Source organism: Hipposideros armiger, unplaced genomic scaffold (genome assembly GCF_001890085.2).
Source record: "Hipposideros armiger isolate ML-2016 unplaced genomic scaffold, ASM189008v1 scaffold_164, whole genome shotgun sequence".
Taxonomy (NCBI): domain Eukaryota; kingdom Metazoa; phylum Chordata; class Mammalia; order Chiroptera; family Hipposideridae; genus Hipposideros; species Hipposideros armiger.
Window position 1 is genome coordinate 989,124 of NW_017731514.1, and position 15,210 is coordinate 1,004,333.

General features: G+C 52.6%; 1 protein-coding gene across 2 annotated transcripts in view; it reads left to right on the forward strand.

The window, feature by feature from the left end:
• Nucleotides 1–15,210, forward strand: part of FBLN1 (fibulin 1) — a 78,834-nt gene that overhangs the window by 23,757 nt on the left and 39,867 nt on the right. For both annotated transcript variants that reach the window (XM_019651725.1, XM_019651726.1), the window contains exons 5-11: nucleotides 3,622–3,681; nucleotides 5,125–5,226; nucleotides 5,789–5,926; nucleotides 7,058–7,195; nucleotides 11,843–11,986; nucleotides 12,809–12,937; nucleotides 13,531–13,656. In XM_019651725.1, the coding sequence (XP_019507270.1) occupies nucleotides 3,622–3,681; nucleotides 5,125–5,226; nucleotides 5,789–5,926; nucleotides 7,058–7,195; nucleotides 11,843–11,986; nucleotides 12,809–12,937; nucleotides 13,531–13,656 (837 nt within the window). The remainder of the gene's footprint in view (nucleotides 1–3,621; nucleotides 3,682–5,124; nucleotides 5,227–5,788; nucleotides 5,927–7,057; nucleotides 7,196–11,842; nucleotides 11,987–12,808; nucleotides 12,938–13,530; nucleotides 13,657–15,210) is intronic.

Below are 15,210 nucleotides of genomic sequence, written 5' to 3' on the forward strand. Positions count from 1 at the left end.
GAGTGTTTGACTAAATATCTGGATACTGTGGCCCAACCAAGTTGACACATAAAATTAACCCTCACAGGTAGTGTGGGCACGCACGCCTACCATTGCCGTAGCTCAGCGCAGACAGGTTCTAGTTGTCAGAGCAGTTTCACTCTTGTGATCTAATCTGAGAGCCGCTGTCCTGGAGTGAGACTGGGGGCTTCGGATCTGGGACCTGACAGATCGGGTTCATGTCCCTGTCTTAACATGTATTTTTGGCAAACTGATTTATCCAGGCCTCAGTTTCCTCATCTGTGAAGCGGCGATAATTACAGTCCTACTTCATAAGGTTGCTGAGGACTAAATGGGAGAATGATGGCAGTGCGTGGCACGGTGCCTGGCTCTATAAACGTTTGCTGTCACAGTTCTTCCCTGTGTCTCCAACAGCCCTGGGCAGGGTGGGTGGCTGCCCTCGCTCTCATCTCATGGAGGAGGACCTGATACTCAAGGTCACATGGCCGACGCCTGGAGGAGGGAACACGCGGGCCTTCCGTCTCCTGGCCAGTGCTCTCCCTCCATCTGCGCCCATGATGTGTGGCCAAGAGGCTGGGGCAGCCCCACTCACTCATAGCAGGCTCTGCTCTTTCAAATCGTAGATACTTATTCAGCAAAGGGGCAAGTGACCCCAAGAGCAGCTTTGAGAGAGCTCCCAGCTATGTGTCCACCAGTCCTGTCTCTCCACCCTCCACTTGTCCGAAGCCAGATAGATCCTGAAGCGTTGGGACATGGTTCAGTTACATGGTTCAGGAAACGTCCGCGTTGCCTTATAACCTCTTCCCCTTATTGCAGTGGTTTCCTGTGCCATCATGGAAATAGCCCTGGAAAATTTCGGGGGGGGGGTTTGCTCTGCTTTAAGCTTGCTGCGTGACTCTGGGCCCCTTTCCTTCTCACTCTGAGCTCCATCCCCCCTCTGTTAAAAGTGGGTAGGGGGCAGGGAGAGATTAGGAAGGAATCGCTCACAGACTTATGGTCCCTAAGTCAGGTCTTCCATCATCGCTATGGTTTTGTGACCCCCGTGGCTTTAGGGGTTTAGGTCAAATGGACCAGTCTTTCATTTTTTGTTTTTGATTTCTCACTTCCAGGGCCCCATGGATGCCTTGGGACTGAGTTCCAATATCTCCGTCGTAAAGAGAGATTGGAACCACACTCTGACTCTTCCTTGACTTGAAATCAGACATGACATTTTTACTTTAAACAAACCCAAAGTCTTCATCTGGGTGGAGAATTTCTCCTTTGGTCTCTGGGGACAGCTTTTGTGGATGTGTCTTGTTTCAGTAATCATCTCTGGGCTTTCCTGCTGCTCCAGATGTCTTATCTTTAATCTGCTTCAATTTTTGCCCCAGACTTTCCTCAAAGCCTCTGTGAGGACTTCCCTGCCCTCCCTCCTGCCAGTCACAGCTATGCCTTCATCCCTTCCATTAACATTTATTGCAGACCCACTGTGTGCTGCCACAGGGCCACACAGAGCGCCCACAGACCAATGCTGGCCTGTGACAAAGTAAATACAGAACTGAGAATAAGCTTTCAGAATCTTCTAGAAGCACTTGATAGAGTCACTTATGTCTAAATTTAAAAAACAAAGCTCGTATGTCAATTTCATTTTTCTGGTAATTCGTTTTTTATTATATGTGATCAGAGTATCGGTCTAAGGCTGGGTGGGGAAAGACCCCCATTCCTTTACCACAGGTAGTTTGGGAAGAACTGTGCTGGGGCACATTTTGGTTATTCCCATTCTACAGATTGGGAGAACGAGCCTGGGGAAATGCAGGTTCAGGCTTCGTTTTCTCGCAGGAATAGCGGTTTTTCCATGCCAGGCTTGCTGGCTCCACAGAATGCTGTGGAAATCTTCATGACCTCATCACTTGGTTGATAAATAGTTTTTCACGAGCTCTCCTGGCCTTAGCATGATGAGCCCTATTGGAGGATGGGGTCTAGATACCCTAGCCTGTGCCTGGCACGTGGGAGGGACTTTGCTGGGATTCAAGGCACCAAGTGAATAAAACGTCCCCAAACTAAATACCCCAAGCAAAGGTGCTCCCAGCTCCTAACCTAGAAGAGATGATTCACACTCTAAACATCCTTTGCTCGGTGCGTCCGCTGGTGAAAAGTTCTTGGAATTACAGTAAAATCTTGGATTGCGAGTGCTCCACAAGACAAGCAAACATTTCTAACACATTTTAACGTGGTAAACGAGCGATGTCTTGCAATACAAGTAGTTTGTTCCTGGAACAAATTATGCTCGCAAACCAACGTATTACTGTATTTAGAGACCTTACCGGATTTTACTAGCCCCTGAGAAAAAATGCATTGTGCACAGTTAGTATATGTAAGTTGTCATATTGAATTTTATAGCAGTATTACTAATATGTTCCTTCTTAATCATGGTGATTTTTCTGGGGTGCATGCATTATATGCTCCCCGTGGGCATTTTAGAAGCTACAGAAAGGTGGAAGGAAGAGGAAATAGAGATAAATACCATCTCCATTGAGCCGCATTTCTTTGCGGTCTTTTTTCTCATCTCTTTAGATATGATTGACCTGTGATCACTGTCATTTTGTCTGGTGGAAGGGTCCTCCACATCCGACGGCTTGGTGTTCAAGTATTTCTCGAGATTCTTCCCACCCTTGGCTCTAGTCCCCCCAAGTTAAAAGGACTGACCCATTTCCTTTATGCCAGAACTATTAGTGGAATTCCACCCTATTAAGTTAGGGCCCCTACACCCTGCCGAGTGTCTCTTCCATTGCCCCGTTGGCGTTTTCTACTGAGAGTGGGGGCCTGGTCTGTGCCGGGGGCTGACCCACAGAGCAGGTGCTTACACTCCCTCATTAAATGAACCGAATGAGTGAGTATTGATGACCGGCACTAGCTAGAGTGAGCTTTGCAGCCAAACTGGATGAAATAAGTGTGTTCATTTTCTGGGGCTGCTGGGATGAAATACCATGAACGGGGGGCTTAAGCAGCAGACACGTCTCCACTCCCAGCCTGGAGCCAGAGTCCAAGATCAAGGTGTCGGCATGGCCGGTTCCTTCTGAGGCTGTGACGGAGGAACTTCCCCAGGCCTGTCCCCTGGCTTCTGGTGGCCTCAGGCATTTCTTGGCTTGAGAGCGCCATCTTCCCCCTGTTTTTTCACATCATTTTTCCTATATGTGTGTCTGTCGCTATGTCCAAATTTCCCCTTTTTATAAGGACACAGTCCTATCAGATTCGGGCCCACCCAGTGGCCTCATCTTAACCAGATTATCTGCAAAGACCCTTCTCCACAGTAAGGTCCTTTCACAGGTGCTGGGAGTTAGGACTTCAGCAGCTTCTGGGGGACACAATTCAACCTGTAACAGCGCTTGGCGTTGAGTTGATAACGACAGGCCTTTATGCCAATGCTTTTCTGTTATAATAGGTCTTTTGGAGATTTAAGCTACATTTGTGAGGGTGATTCTCCTTTCAAAAAGGAGAAGGTGAATACTGAGCTGTCAGGAGATACACAAATGGTCATCACTGCTTGATATTTACAAGAAGGTAAAACATTCAGGGTGTCTTCAGAGAGAAGATGGGACACCGCGTGTGGTTAAACGTGCCTTTGCCTGTCTCGCCCCTTAGCTAAGATGTCTGTGATTGAGGAGGAACAAGAGGACCCATACCTGAACGACCGCTGCCGAGGTGAGCCTCTGGGCCGTTTGGTGGTAATGAAGCCAGAAGGGAAGTCAGTGATAGTCTCCCTGGGAGATGGACCTCGGGTTTTACTCGGGTTCACCTGAAAACTGCCCTTTGGCTGGGTGTCACCTTTAAGCCATCGTCCTCCCCACACTCCTGGGCTCCTTGCTTTCGCTCTCCCCCTGGCTGAGGCCTGGTGGGCGAGGGAGGGAGAAGGTGGGCCGAGAGAAGGGGCCTTGTGTGAAGCTGGCATTAAAAACCCTCCCCCGACAGCATCCACCTGACCATGACCTTCCTCCCAGGCTCCACGAGCAGCGAACACCAGCTTCCCCCAAAGCTGAGAGCCCCCTCAGGGTAGGGCGCTGAGTGTTATCTGACTTTGTGTCCGGGAGCGCAGCCGTACCATCCGTAATATCCATTTGTCTCAAGAGAGACGTTTGCAAATATAGAGTTAGCAGGTTAATTTTTCAGATGATAAACTGTTTCTCTTTCATGGAACATTCCAGCATGTCTAGAATGGCAGGTCTGCTCCACAGGTTCATTCAGCAGCTTGCCCTGTGGTTGGGGCGTTCACTAGGGAGCCAGTATAGTAATCACCAAATGATGTGGTTGGTGTGTAGTGACCGTCTGCACAGAGGCCGTCGGGGCGGGCAGAGAGCCCCAGGAAGCCTTGTGATCTTCTCTGGCGGGCGTGGGGGGGTCTTCCTGGGGGCGGGGATAGCTGGTGAGCAATGGGTGAGGGTGGGTTAGCCAGGAAGGCAATAGTCAAAGGGGATTTGGGGCATCGGGGGTGGGGACCCAGAGGGATGGGGGAAGAGGCTGGAGACGTGGGGGGCCCAGCAGGCCTTGGGCAGCTGTCAGTCTGTACCTCCCGGACCTTTACCTGGAAGAGGTTTGTCCCGATGAGATTTGCTCTTGGGGCATCACGCTGGCTGGCCTGCAGGAAGTGCGGTTAGAGGGGTAGCCAGGGCTGCTCCGGGAGCCGGGCGAGCGGCTGGCCGAGCTGAGACAATGCTAGTGGGGTTAAGGTCGCAGGCTGGACCAAGAAGGACGTGAGCGGCAGAGGGGGGCTCTTCAGGCCCTGCCTCCCTTATGGGCCAGCCCCCTCGGTGTCTGTACCAGGCGGCACCTTGCACTCTTGTCTGCCTTGCCCCTTCCAGCTCCATTACAGCCGACAGGGTCCGACTGCCCTGCATACGGCCCGATTTGTCAGACCAGGGCTGGGACTGGAAGCAGCAGCCCTGGGAGTGCCCAGAGCCAGACTCTGGGGGTCTCCCGCGGGAAGGGAGGGGTGCTGTGAAGGCTGCAGTGGGTTCCAGCCTGGGGAGCCTGCCTTTCTCTGTCAGCCACCCTGAGGACATTGCCTCAGGTCGAGTCCAAACAGAACTGGAAAAGCAAAAGGTCAGTGGTGTGTGTCTGGCCTCCGGCTCACGTTTGCCCCGATTGCAGGCGGCGGGCCCTGCAAACAGCAGTGCCGGGACACGGGCGAGGAGGTCGTCTGCTCTTGCTTTGTGGGCTACCAGCTGCTGCCGGACGGCGTCTCCTGTGAAGGTAAAAGTGCACCTTGCTCCGGGGGCGGCAGGATGGCAGGTCGCTGCCCTGGGGACCGTCCGCCTCTACTTGCCGTCCAGGCAGGGCCCACTTTGCACAACTCGGGGTCCCGTTGGTCGGTGAAGAACAACCCTGGACCGGCTTTCCAGCAGTCCCTGGAGTGCGTACCATATGCTCTCACCCAGGAGAATATAAACACCGCGTTGGGAAAAAGGGTTGGATTTGGGGTCTGACTGGACTCTGAGTCCAGCCTCTCTCGGTCCCTCGTCTATGAGAGAGACGATGGAGGAAAGTTATAGCCCTCTATAGGGGCCTTAAGGGTCACATGACTCCAGCCTGGCCTGGCACTTGCTTAGCGGGAGCTCCGAAGGACGAATAGATCTGAAACTTAGCTGGGGAGAGAAACCACTGCTCTGATTAGGCGGTGAGAGCCCAGGGCTCCAGTCCGGTACGCAGCCTGAATACGCAATGTGTGGGGACTTGGGTGCAGGGAACCGATCCGCTCTGCCTTCTGGTCAGGTTGTTCCCGCTGCTGACTCCTGTGTCGGTCCGCCTCTCCTAGATATCAATGAATGCATCACGGGCAGCCACAATTGCCGGCTTGGAGAGACCTGCATCAATACAGTGGGTTCTTTCCGCTGCCAAAGAGACAGCAGCTGCGGGACTGGCTATGAGCTCACAGAGCACAATGACTGCAAAGGTATATATATAACACGCTCCGCGTCTAAAATCCTCATCTCCGCAGCAGATAGGTGATGGGAAAGGCGCCCCCTTGTGGCCGCCTGGGGCACCGGCCAGTGCTGTTCGTAAAGGTTTACCTCCTTTACCTGAACGCTGAGTTCATGGCAATGGCTAGTTGGGATTTCTGAAAAGGCTCAGAGCATGGTCCTTTAAAAACAAGATCAGGAATGCGTTTCAGGTGCTCACATGTGCTTGTTACAAAAAAAAAACAACACCAAAAACCAAAAATTATATTTTGCACAACAGCTGCCTTCCATCTGACTCCAAGCTTCCCTGAAGTTCAAAGCGCCCTTCCCACGGCATGAAAACATGACATTTCTGGCTGCTGACCTTCCCCCGCCAAGCCATAGATGTTATTTGGCAGATAAGGCTTTGATGAGGATCTGTTAGAACATAGTTTTCTGCTGAGGGTTGCCAGCCCTTCAGACGACCAACCACTTGTGTAAAAATGCTGGTTGAGTTATGAGGGTAGCTCAAAAGCGAGGCACACCCTCCTGACATCTGAGGGCTTTGGAGAAGCTCAGCCCACTCCACCCCTGCAGACTCGCTGGGTGGTTTGGACCCGAGAACCCAGGGGCCTGGCCAACCGAGCATCCACTTTTGAACATTTGACAGCCATGAACTTCAGGGGAAGGGCAGCCAACACTCCAATCATGACAATCACCATTGTTCATGTTTGAAACACTGTGACAGCTTCAGAGTGAATGAGTTTATAGAGACAGTGTTTATTGCCACTAAGACCGTTGCTGTATGAGCTAAACAAAACATGCGCTTACCCTAAAATGAAAAAAAAAAAAAAATCGGCCACACGTTGCCAGGAAAATGCCTGGGTTATTTATTCTATAACAGGAAGTTTGTCTCATAAGAGCCTTGGGGAAAAAGTTAGGATTTTAAGTCTTCAACATTGCGAGCGCTGTTTGGCTAACTCAGGCCCCTTTTGTATATGACCTCTGTGTGGAAATGGTTTGGGTTATATAGTCTGAGTAATGAGCATTTAAAAAAAAACAAAACTTTCTTGTGATTTTAAAGTGTTGTAAAATGCTTCTGGCAGGACTCTTGCTAACAATTTCCTTTTTTTATGATGTACCAGATATTGACGAGTGTGAGAGTGGTATTCATAACTGCCTCCCCGATTTTATCTGTCAGAATACTCTGGGATCCTTCCGCTGCAGACCCAAGCTACAGTGCAAGAGTGGCTTTATACAAGATGCTTTAGGCAACTGTATTGGTAAGACACTCCCGCCAGGGCTGATGGGGTCCACCAGGCGGGGTGAGCAGACAGGGGGCTGCACAGCATACAGAACAGAGGTCGGCGTGCTTTTTCTATAAAGGGCCGAATAGCAAGTATGTTAGACATTGTGGGCCTTTCCGTCTTTGTTTGAACTACTCATCTCTGCTGTTGCACCTGGAAAGTAGCCACAGACATGTCAACCAATGGGCAGGGCTGTGTCCCAATAAAACTTTATTTACAAAAACCATCAGCAGGCTGGGTTTGGCCCCGGGGCTAGAGTTTGAACAACCCCTGGTTTAGATGAGAGAACTTGGATTTTGAGTCAGAGACACCTGGGTTTGAACTGAGTGACCTTAGTAAGTAATTTACTTACTTCCTCTGGGTCTCATTTTCCTCCTCTATAAAATGGGAGTAATCGTAATATCTGGCTTGTGGGCTTGAGGCAAGGGTTAAACAAGGTGATTGTGAAGTGCCAGGAATATTAAAAAATTGTTTTGAAAGATAACCTGTGTTAGTAGTCAAATTCATAGAGACGGAGTAGAAGGGTGATTGCCAGGGGGCTGGGGTGGGGGAGGTGGGGACTAGGGGCAAGGGAGTTAGTGTTCAAGGTCACAGAGTTTTTGGTTGGGGAAGGTGAATGGATGGATGGTGCTGGTGATGGTTGCACAACAACGTGAATATACTTAATGCCGCTGAACTGTACACTTAAAAATGGTTAAAATGGTAAATTTTATGTATATCTCACCACAATCAAACAATACTGTGTTGCTCTCAGAAAAAGACCAATGTGAAATTAAAGAAAATCCCATGTCAACTTAGTAAACATAGGAGGTCTGGGTAAGACTGCTCAGGCTGGAGAAGTGGTGTGGGATGGGGGTGAGGGAGCGGGAGCAGCTGGCGGCGTTACCTGTTCTGGAAGTAGGAGGGGGGACTCCCCTTTTCCTTGCAGTGCCCCAGGTTAAGCCCCTGGCTTGGTCACTGTTTGCTGTTGGCATCGGGTCCAGATCTGCTGGCCTGCCCTCAACCTCTGCTCAGCAGAAGCATCTGGGTTCTGCCTTTGAGGTCAGAAAGACTTATCCCCTGATCTGAGCTGCAGACACCACTAGTCAGAGCTCACCCTCCCTGGGGCTGCCCCAATCACCCCTCCTTAAAAGGCTGGCGCTTCCATGAGCAAGGGACTGAGAGTTTCCGTCTTATTTCTAGCTCACCCTCTTTTAGAGAAATCTGTATTGATCTTTGATTTGAAATGGTAGTTGGCATTGAAAGCCCTTCTTTTAACCACCCCAGAATATTTAATGACAACTAGAACAGTGACCCCATAGGGCAGGGGCCTTGCCTAAACCCAACCACCACCAGCCTCCTGCCATCCGGGCTGGTGTCACTCGTCACTTGGGAAGGCCGGTGAGCAGGAGGCTGTGGGCTCTCCCAGAGCCAGCAAGGAGGAGAGTCCGGTCCAGACTTGCTGCGTGCGTGGAGGGGACTCGGTGGAGGAGGCTGGCATCTGCTAGAGATGGAAACCCTGACTCATGGCAAAGGCAGCTCGGTTCCCACCAACCAGGGGCATTTGCAAGTCCCGACTGAGTCTGGCTTTCCCTCCACAGAGTGCAGCACCGGCCAGGGGAAGACCTCAGAGCAGCAGAAAGGGACAGCCCCCTCGGTGTCCTCCCCTAGATGGGGCAGGGCCCAGAGGAGTGGAGCAAAACCTCGCAGGAGCCTGGAACTCAGGACATGGGCCGAGGTCCAGCCGGCCAGTATCTGTTTATTCAGCCAAGGACAAATGTTCAGGGGCGCCCTCATCCCAGCACTGGGCGGGGGTGGCGGGGGCCACTTTTCATGGGCACATAATCCTTGCAGCCAAGTTCAGGATTCTTTTTAAAATTATTATTTTTTATTTCAAAAGTTATACACATTTTTATTTACCCAGAAGCAAACAAAACCCAAGTGCAGAAAGGAAAAACTCCTCCCGTGCTCAGCGTGTTTGCGCCCTTCTCAGCTCCTGCTCCTTCGAGACTTCTTGTTTTTGATGAAAATGGGGCCAGACTTCTGCCACTTACTCTCCCCACCCCCGCCCCTACACACACACACACACACACACACACACACACACACACACACACACACACACTTAACACTGTGTTGGGACGTCATTTTATGTCAGTAGTTTTATGTCATCTTTTTACAAATGACTGCATCATCCAAAACAATTCTTTACAAGGAGAAAGTGTATCAAGACAGAATGATCACTTCAGGATCATTTCAGAGAGAGGGCAGCTCCCCTCCTCTGCCTGAGCCCTGCGTCTTCTGCTTGCATACCTCTGCTGACGGCATGCTCACTCCCCCATTTTAGCCTGATCAGTGGTGGGCAACTCTTCCTGGAGCTCCTGGAAGCCTCCCTGGGGCCTCTCAAGCCCCTTGGACCCCCCAGTGGCCATGCAGTAGACAGCCTTATAGCTGGAGAGCCTCTGGCCCCACTGAGGGGCCAGCACAAAGGGAAGGACAGACTCTTAGAAGGCCTCTTTCCCTATTATAAAACATAGGATGTTCTAGAACCTTGAGGTTTGGTCGCTGAGAGCCTTGAGACACATCTCCGTCGGGTTTCCTTTTTCTTTTTCTTTCTGCCCCTTCCCCATGCTCACCGTCTTCCTTTCTGCTTAGTGAGGATGAGAGCGGGCCGGTGCAGGCTTCCCACACTCTGATTCACGCGGGTATCGGGACGGTCACACGTCCTGGGGCAGCAAAGGCTTCCGTGGTCATTGGATTAAACAAAGTGAACAGGGCCCTTTGCAGCTGGGATTGCCTGGGCTTTGCCCACGCGAGCCCCTGAGAGGGAGAGATTGTCCATCCGACGAGTTCCCAAACTTCTCAGACCTTTTCTATTGTGTTAATTATTTGTTTGTTCGCTCCCCCATTCATTCATTCACTCACTCACTCGCTCACTCACTCATTGATTGCCTGATCCTTGTCCCATGCAGCTCACGGGCTGGGGGACTCCCCTTTCAGTGGAGCACATGATGTCTCCAGGAGACCAGTGTCCCACGGCACAGAGTTTGGGAACTGTGGAGCTTACTGGCAGGCATAAGGCTTGGATGGAAGGGCGCAATATTGTTGTTAAATGCTGCATTGATTCTTGGCACAAGGCAGAGGCCCACGAGTTTTCTCTATAAAGGGCTGGATGGCAAATACCACCTTTGCGTGCCACAGGGTTTCTGCCTCGGCTTGTGAAAGCAGCCATGCACAGTACATAAAAGTACAGGCTGTGCTCTGGGGCTGTTATTTGCAAAAACAGGCAGGGGGCTGGGTTGGGCCGGTGGGTTGTAGTTTGTCGACCCCCGATTTTAGGAGACCCTCGTGCTAGACCTGTGTGGGCCCCAACTCTGGCCTTGTGCTCGGGGAGTTTCCTGTTTATAAAATGCAGACAGTAATCGGGGCGCTGCCTAGCTTGCAGGCTGGCTGTGGTTGTCAAGGGCAGTAATGGACATAAAAGCTTTTGTAAACTGTTAGGTGCTTGGCTGGTGTAAGAAGGTTGACTCCTGTGGCGGGAGGGAGTCGGGCTGATTGGTCTGCCTGAGGAAGGTGGGCTTGCCCTCCGCTCAGGGGTCCTGTGCCATCATGCTCTTCTCTTTGCTCCCTAGATGCTTTGCGAGTGTCTGAATAGGTGACTCTGAAAAACTTAGGTGCTTTTAGAAGACGACGACCCCTAGTAGGAAGTTCAATCTGTGTGGCTTTACCCCGATGTAAGCGTGGGGCGTGAATAGATGTGTAGCCTCGCTCTCCTTGTTTATTTACTGGTTCACACTTGCTAGGTGTGTGTCCATCACAAGGGAACACCCCACGGTGCCCGTGTCGGAGGTGTGTCCGGTCAGGGAGGGAGGCCTCTCTTGCAGTGCACTTAGAGCGGGCAGCCCTTCCCACTGGGCCCAAGTCAGCACAGGCCCCGAGGAGCCCAGACGGGGGTGGCAGGAGGTGTCCCTGAGGAGGTGGCACTAAACTGGGCATTGAAAGAGGCATGTTTACCAGGCAGACAAGGGAGGTGGCTTCCCAGGCAGGGACCATGTGAATAAAGGCACAAAGCTGGAACCCAAGTGGCTTTCTTCAGGAGCCATACGTGTGCTGTTAGGGCTGGAGCCTGGGCTGCAGCACAGACTGCCCAGAGTGAGGCTGGGAGGCAGGCGGGGCCTGGCCACTCACCGGAGGAGCCCAGAGCCTCGCAGGGCGATAGTGCTGGCACTGAGGGGACAGCCACCTCTGTCTCCCTAGCCCCGCACTCCGCTCAGGGAAGACACTCCGTATACCATGTGGCGTGCATGGATACAGACGGCACCTGAATTCCCAGTCCACCACGTGGGATTCAGAGGGGACTTGACCATAGAAGGGCCTAGAAGCCAAGCAGGCTGCTCCGGACTCAGTGCAGCAAAAGGGCGCATTGAAGGTTTAGGGCCAGGGCGGTGGTATTTAAGGCAGTGTGTGCTGGCGAAACCTGGGAGCCTATTGGGAGGGTGCAACGTGGTCCAGGGTGAGGACGCCATGGTACCTGTTTGTAGTTTTGCAAAGAGGGGGGATGTGGGGCTTCTTTGGTGATCGACTCGTTGGGTTTGGGGAAGCCCGCCGTGTTTGACCACATATTCTCCGTCTTTCCCGCTGTAGATATCAATGAGTGTCTAAGTATCAGTCCCACGTGCCCGCTCGGGCACACGTGCATCAACACGGAGGGCTCCTATACGTGCCAGAAGAACGTGCCCAACTGTGGCCGTGGCTACCATCTCAACGAGGAGGGAACCCGCTGTGTTGGTTGGTATTAAAAAAGAAAACCAATCTGAAGTGGATCTTTTTGTCTGCTCCCAGCACAACCCTTTCTTCCCCGGAAGGCGAGAGTAGATCCCCAAGCGAAGCGATTTCCGCCTGTCCGTCCCATTGCGGTCTCCAAGCATAGGACTTTGTCATCTGTTGCCTGGACTATTGCAGTAGAATATCAACCCACTCACGGCCTCCAGCTTTGCCCCCTTCACTCTGTCTGGTCGTACTGAGCCAAGAGCTCTCCTGCCCCTCCATGCTCACAGCCCCCATTGCTAACAAACAGAGGACAGATGCCCCTGCTTATAATTCCGTCACTCAGAGCTGCTCCCAACCTCACAAACCTGATAATCCAGATGAAATAGGTCTTGCTGCGCCCCATACAAACCCTGCCCTTTCCTCTCTCTGGGCTTTTTGCTCTTCCATTACTCCCTCTGCCCACCTGCCCCTCCATTCCCTTGGGCCCAGGACAGAGGCCTTTGCACCCAGCCTGCCCAGGTCCCTGCCAGCCAGGGGGGGTCTTCTTCCCTGTCACTCCCAGGGCACTTCCTCAGCATCTCCCCCAGTCACTGGGCATTTCCGGCTTAACTAAGGTCACTGCTGGCTGACCAGAGTGGGAGTCCTCCAAGGGTAGGGGGGTGGCCTGGTTAGCTGCCTCCCCAGCATGGGCCCGACACATGCTGTAGGTGTCGCAAAATTGGGTTGAAGAATAAACAACGGTGCTTTGTCAGGGTACATTTTAGTGTGCTCTTTCCTTTCTGATCCAGGGGAAACAAACACACTCTAAAGGTTTTTCCACATGTCTTTCTCTTTTGCCAGATGTAGATGAATGTTCACCACCCTCCGAGCCCTGTGGCCCAGGGCACCACTGTGTGAACTCCCCTGGAAGTTTCCGCTGTGAGTGCAAGACTGGTTACCATTTCGACGGCATCAGCAAGACATGTGTGGGTACGTGGGTCTTTGCCTAGGCCTCGGGGCATCCGGCCAGGTGGCGCCAAAGAGAACCAGCCTGTGACAGTCCCAGAGAAAGACCCTGAGCCAAGAGGCCCCATCCCAGTCCCAGTTCTTGCTGCCGCCTCCCAGGCATGAGCCAGTTTCCCCACCTGTACAGCAGGTGCTGTTTGACCTAGGATCTCCAAATGTTTACGAGGCTCCAGCCCACCCTACAAACGTCCCAAGGAATAACGATTTCCCAGGGCAGCAGTCCAGGGCAGTGAGAACTGAAGACAGCATGGTGGCCTGAGCACCAGGAGTGGGGACAGACCCTGCTGGCTGGCGCCTGCCCCGCCCATCCTCAGGGCCCCTTGGTCAGGCCCCGCGGACCCTCCCTTGGGGCTCTGGGGTGAAGAACCAGACATACCGTCATGGAAGGACGTGAGGCTGGCCCAGTGTGGCCCCAGCTCCCCCACTGGCTTGCCCTATTTTGAGGACAAGTCACTTTGCCTCTGAGAAATGAGGCTGAAGACATGGGAGGAGGAGGCGGAGTGTGGCGCTGCCGGGGGAGGACGCTGTCCCTGAGCTGCCCGCCTGCTCTGTTTCAGACGTCAACGAGTGCCGGCGTTACCCCGGGCGCCTGTGTGGCCACAAGTGCGAGAACACGCTGGGCTCCTACTACTGCAGCTGCACCGCGGGCTTCCGGCTCTCGGCCGATGGCCGGTCGTGTGAAGGTGAGGGGCAGGGGCGGGGCAGCCCATCTGGGACTGACACACATTCATATTAAATGACATGTTCGCGGGGCATATGCCTACAAAAAGTTGCTTGTCAGAGCTGACTGCTGCCCCGATTTCTGCTGGGCCCTGGAGGGGCTGCTAACACCTGCCCTCCAAGGCCACGCACGTGGGGTTAACAAGCTGGCCGAGATACAGGTGAGAGTGCAGGACCCGGAGGCCTCAGACCCACAACTTGTTCATGTGACCTTGGGGAGTGGCTGACCTCACCTGCCTCAGTGACCTCATGGGGGAAATGGGCCCATATGTCAAAGAGAAACAAAACCTGCACACACTTTTACAGTAGCACGTCAGGTTTTATTTAGACGACTGCAGGAGGGGAGAGAGACCTCAGTGTAAATTGGTCTCAGCTCTACCGAAACAAAAGGGGCTGTTGAAAGGCCGGGGCGTGCTCAGGAAAAGAGCGGAAGGATGTCAGCGGAAGAGGTCCCTGCCGCCAAGCCAGCTGTGTCTACTCACTGGCTCCGACCCTCTGGCAGAGGCTGGGAGGTGGCGGACCACCCTTTTTTGATGGTGACGTTTCAAAGCCTGCTTCCCAGTCCTTGAGGAAGATGGTCCTAGGTTGTAGAAGGTACATTTCAAAGGGACAGGGAAAGGATTCACATTTGCAAGTTTTCTAAAGGAAATGTTTCTAAGAAAAAGGGAAGTGAGGGCCTGTAGTCAGGCATTGGCTGGAACGCACAGCACATCCTCTTGGCAGCTGTGAGCTTTCTCAGGCAGGCATTTTTAGGGGGCTGGGGTCGTCATCCTAGGGTCACGGTCTTGGGCCAACAGAAGCCACGCTAAAGTCGGCTCAGGTCCCTTAGTGTGCAGGGTGGGGGTTGGACGCAGTCATTGGTGCCAAGAGTCTTGAGTTCTCAGGTGACACTGACCTGTGATGGGATGGACCAAGATGTCGTGAGCAGTGTATTTAGCACAGGGTTTGGCTCAGCAGATGTCACATCCTCTATGGGGGTTAGGATCTGAGGTCAGCAGAAGTTGAGAGCTTTGAAAGCTCTTGGCGATCCCCCCACATTGCCCATCAAGCCCTACTGTGTGCCGTACAGTGCCCAGCGGGTGGCTGGTGGAGCCAGACTCAAGACAGCAGGCCTCAAAATTCCGGGTTAAGAAGGACGTGATCACAAAAGTCTGATCTGCCAGAATGTACCCCACTGTACATGATCCTCAAACTGGAGGATGGACAGTGTGACGGGCTCCTGGGTCCTAGGCTGTCCCTGAGATTCTGGGATTTGTCCCCAGGAACCTACCCAACTCATGTGTACTGGCAAGGAACAGACTCACGCGTGGGGGTCCCTTGGGCCTGGGTTCAAATTCCAGCTCTGCTAGTTTTTTGGTTTTATTTATTTATTTATTTATTTATTTATTTATTTATTTATTTATTTTAAAGATTTTTATTGGGGAGTTGGGGGGATGGGAACAGTGCTGGGGAATTGGGGAAGGGGAACAGACAAGTTGCTGTCGTTTTGTTCTTCAATCTAGTTGTGGAGGACGTTG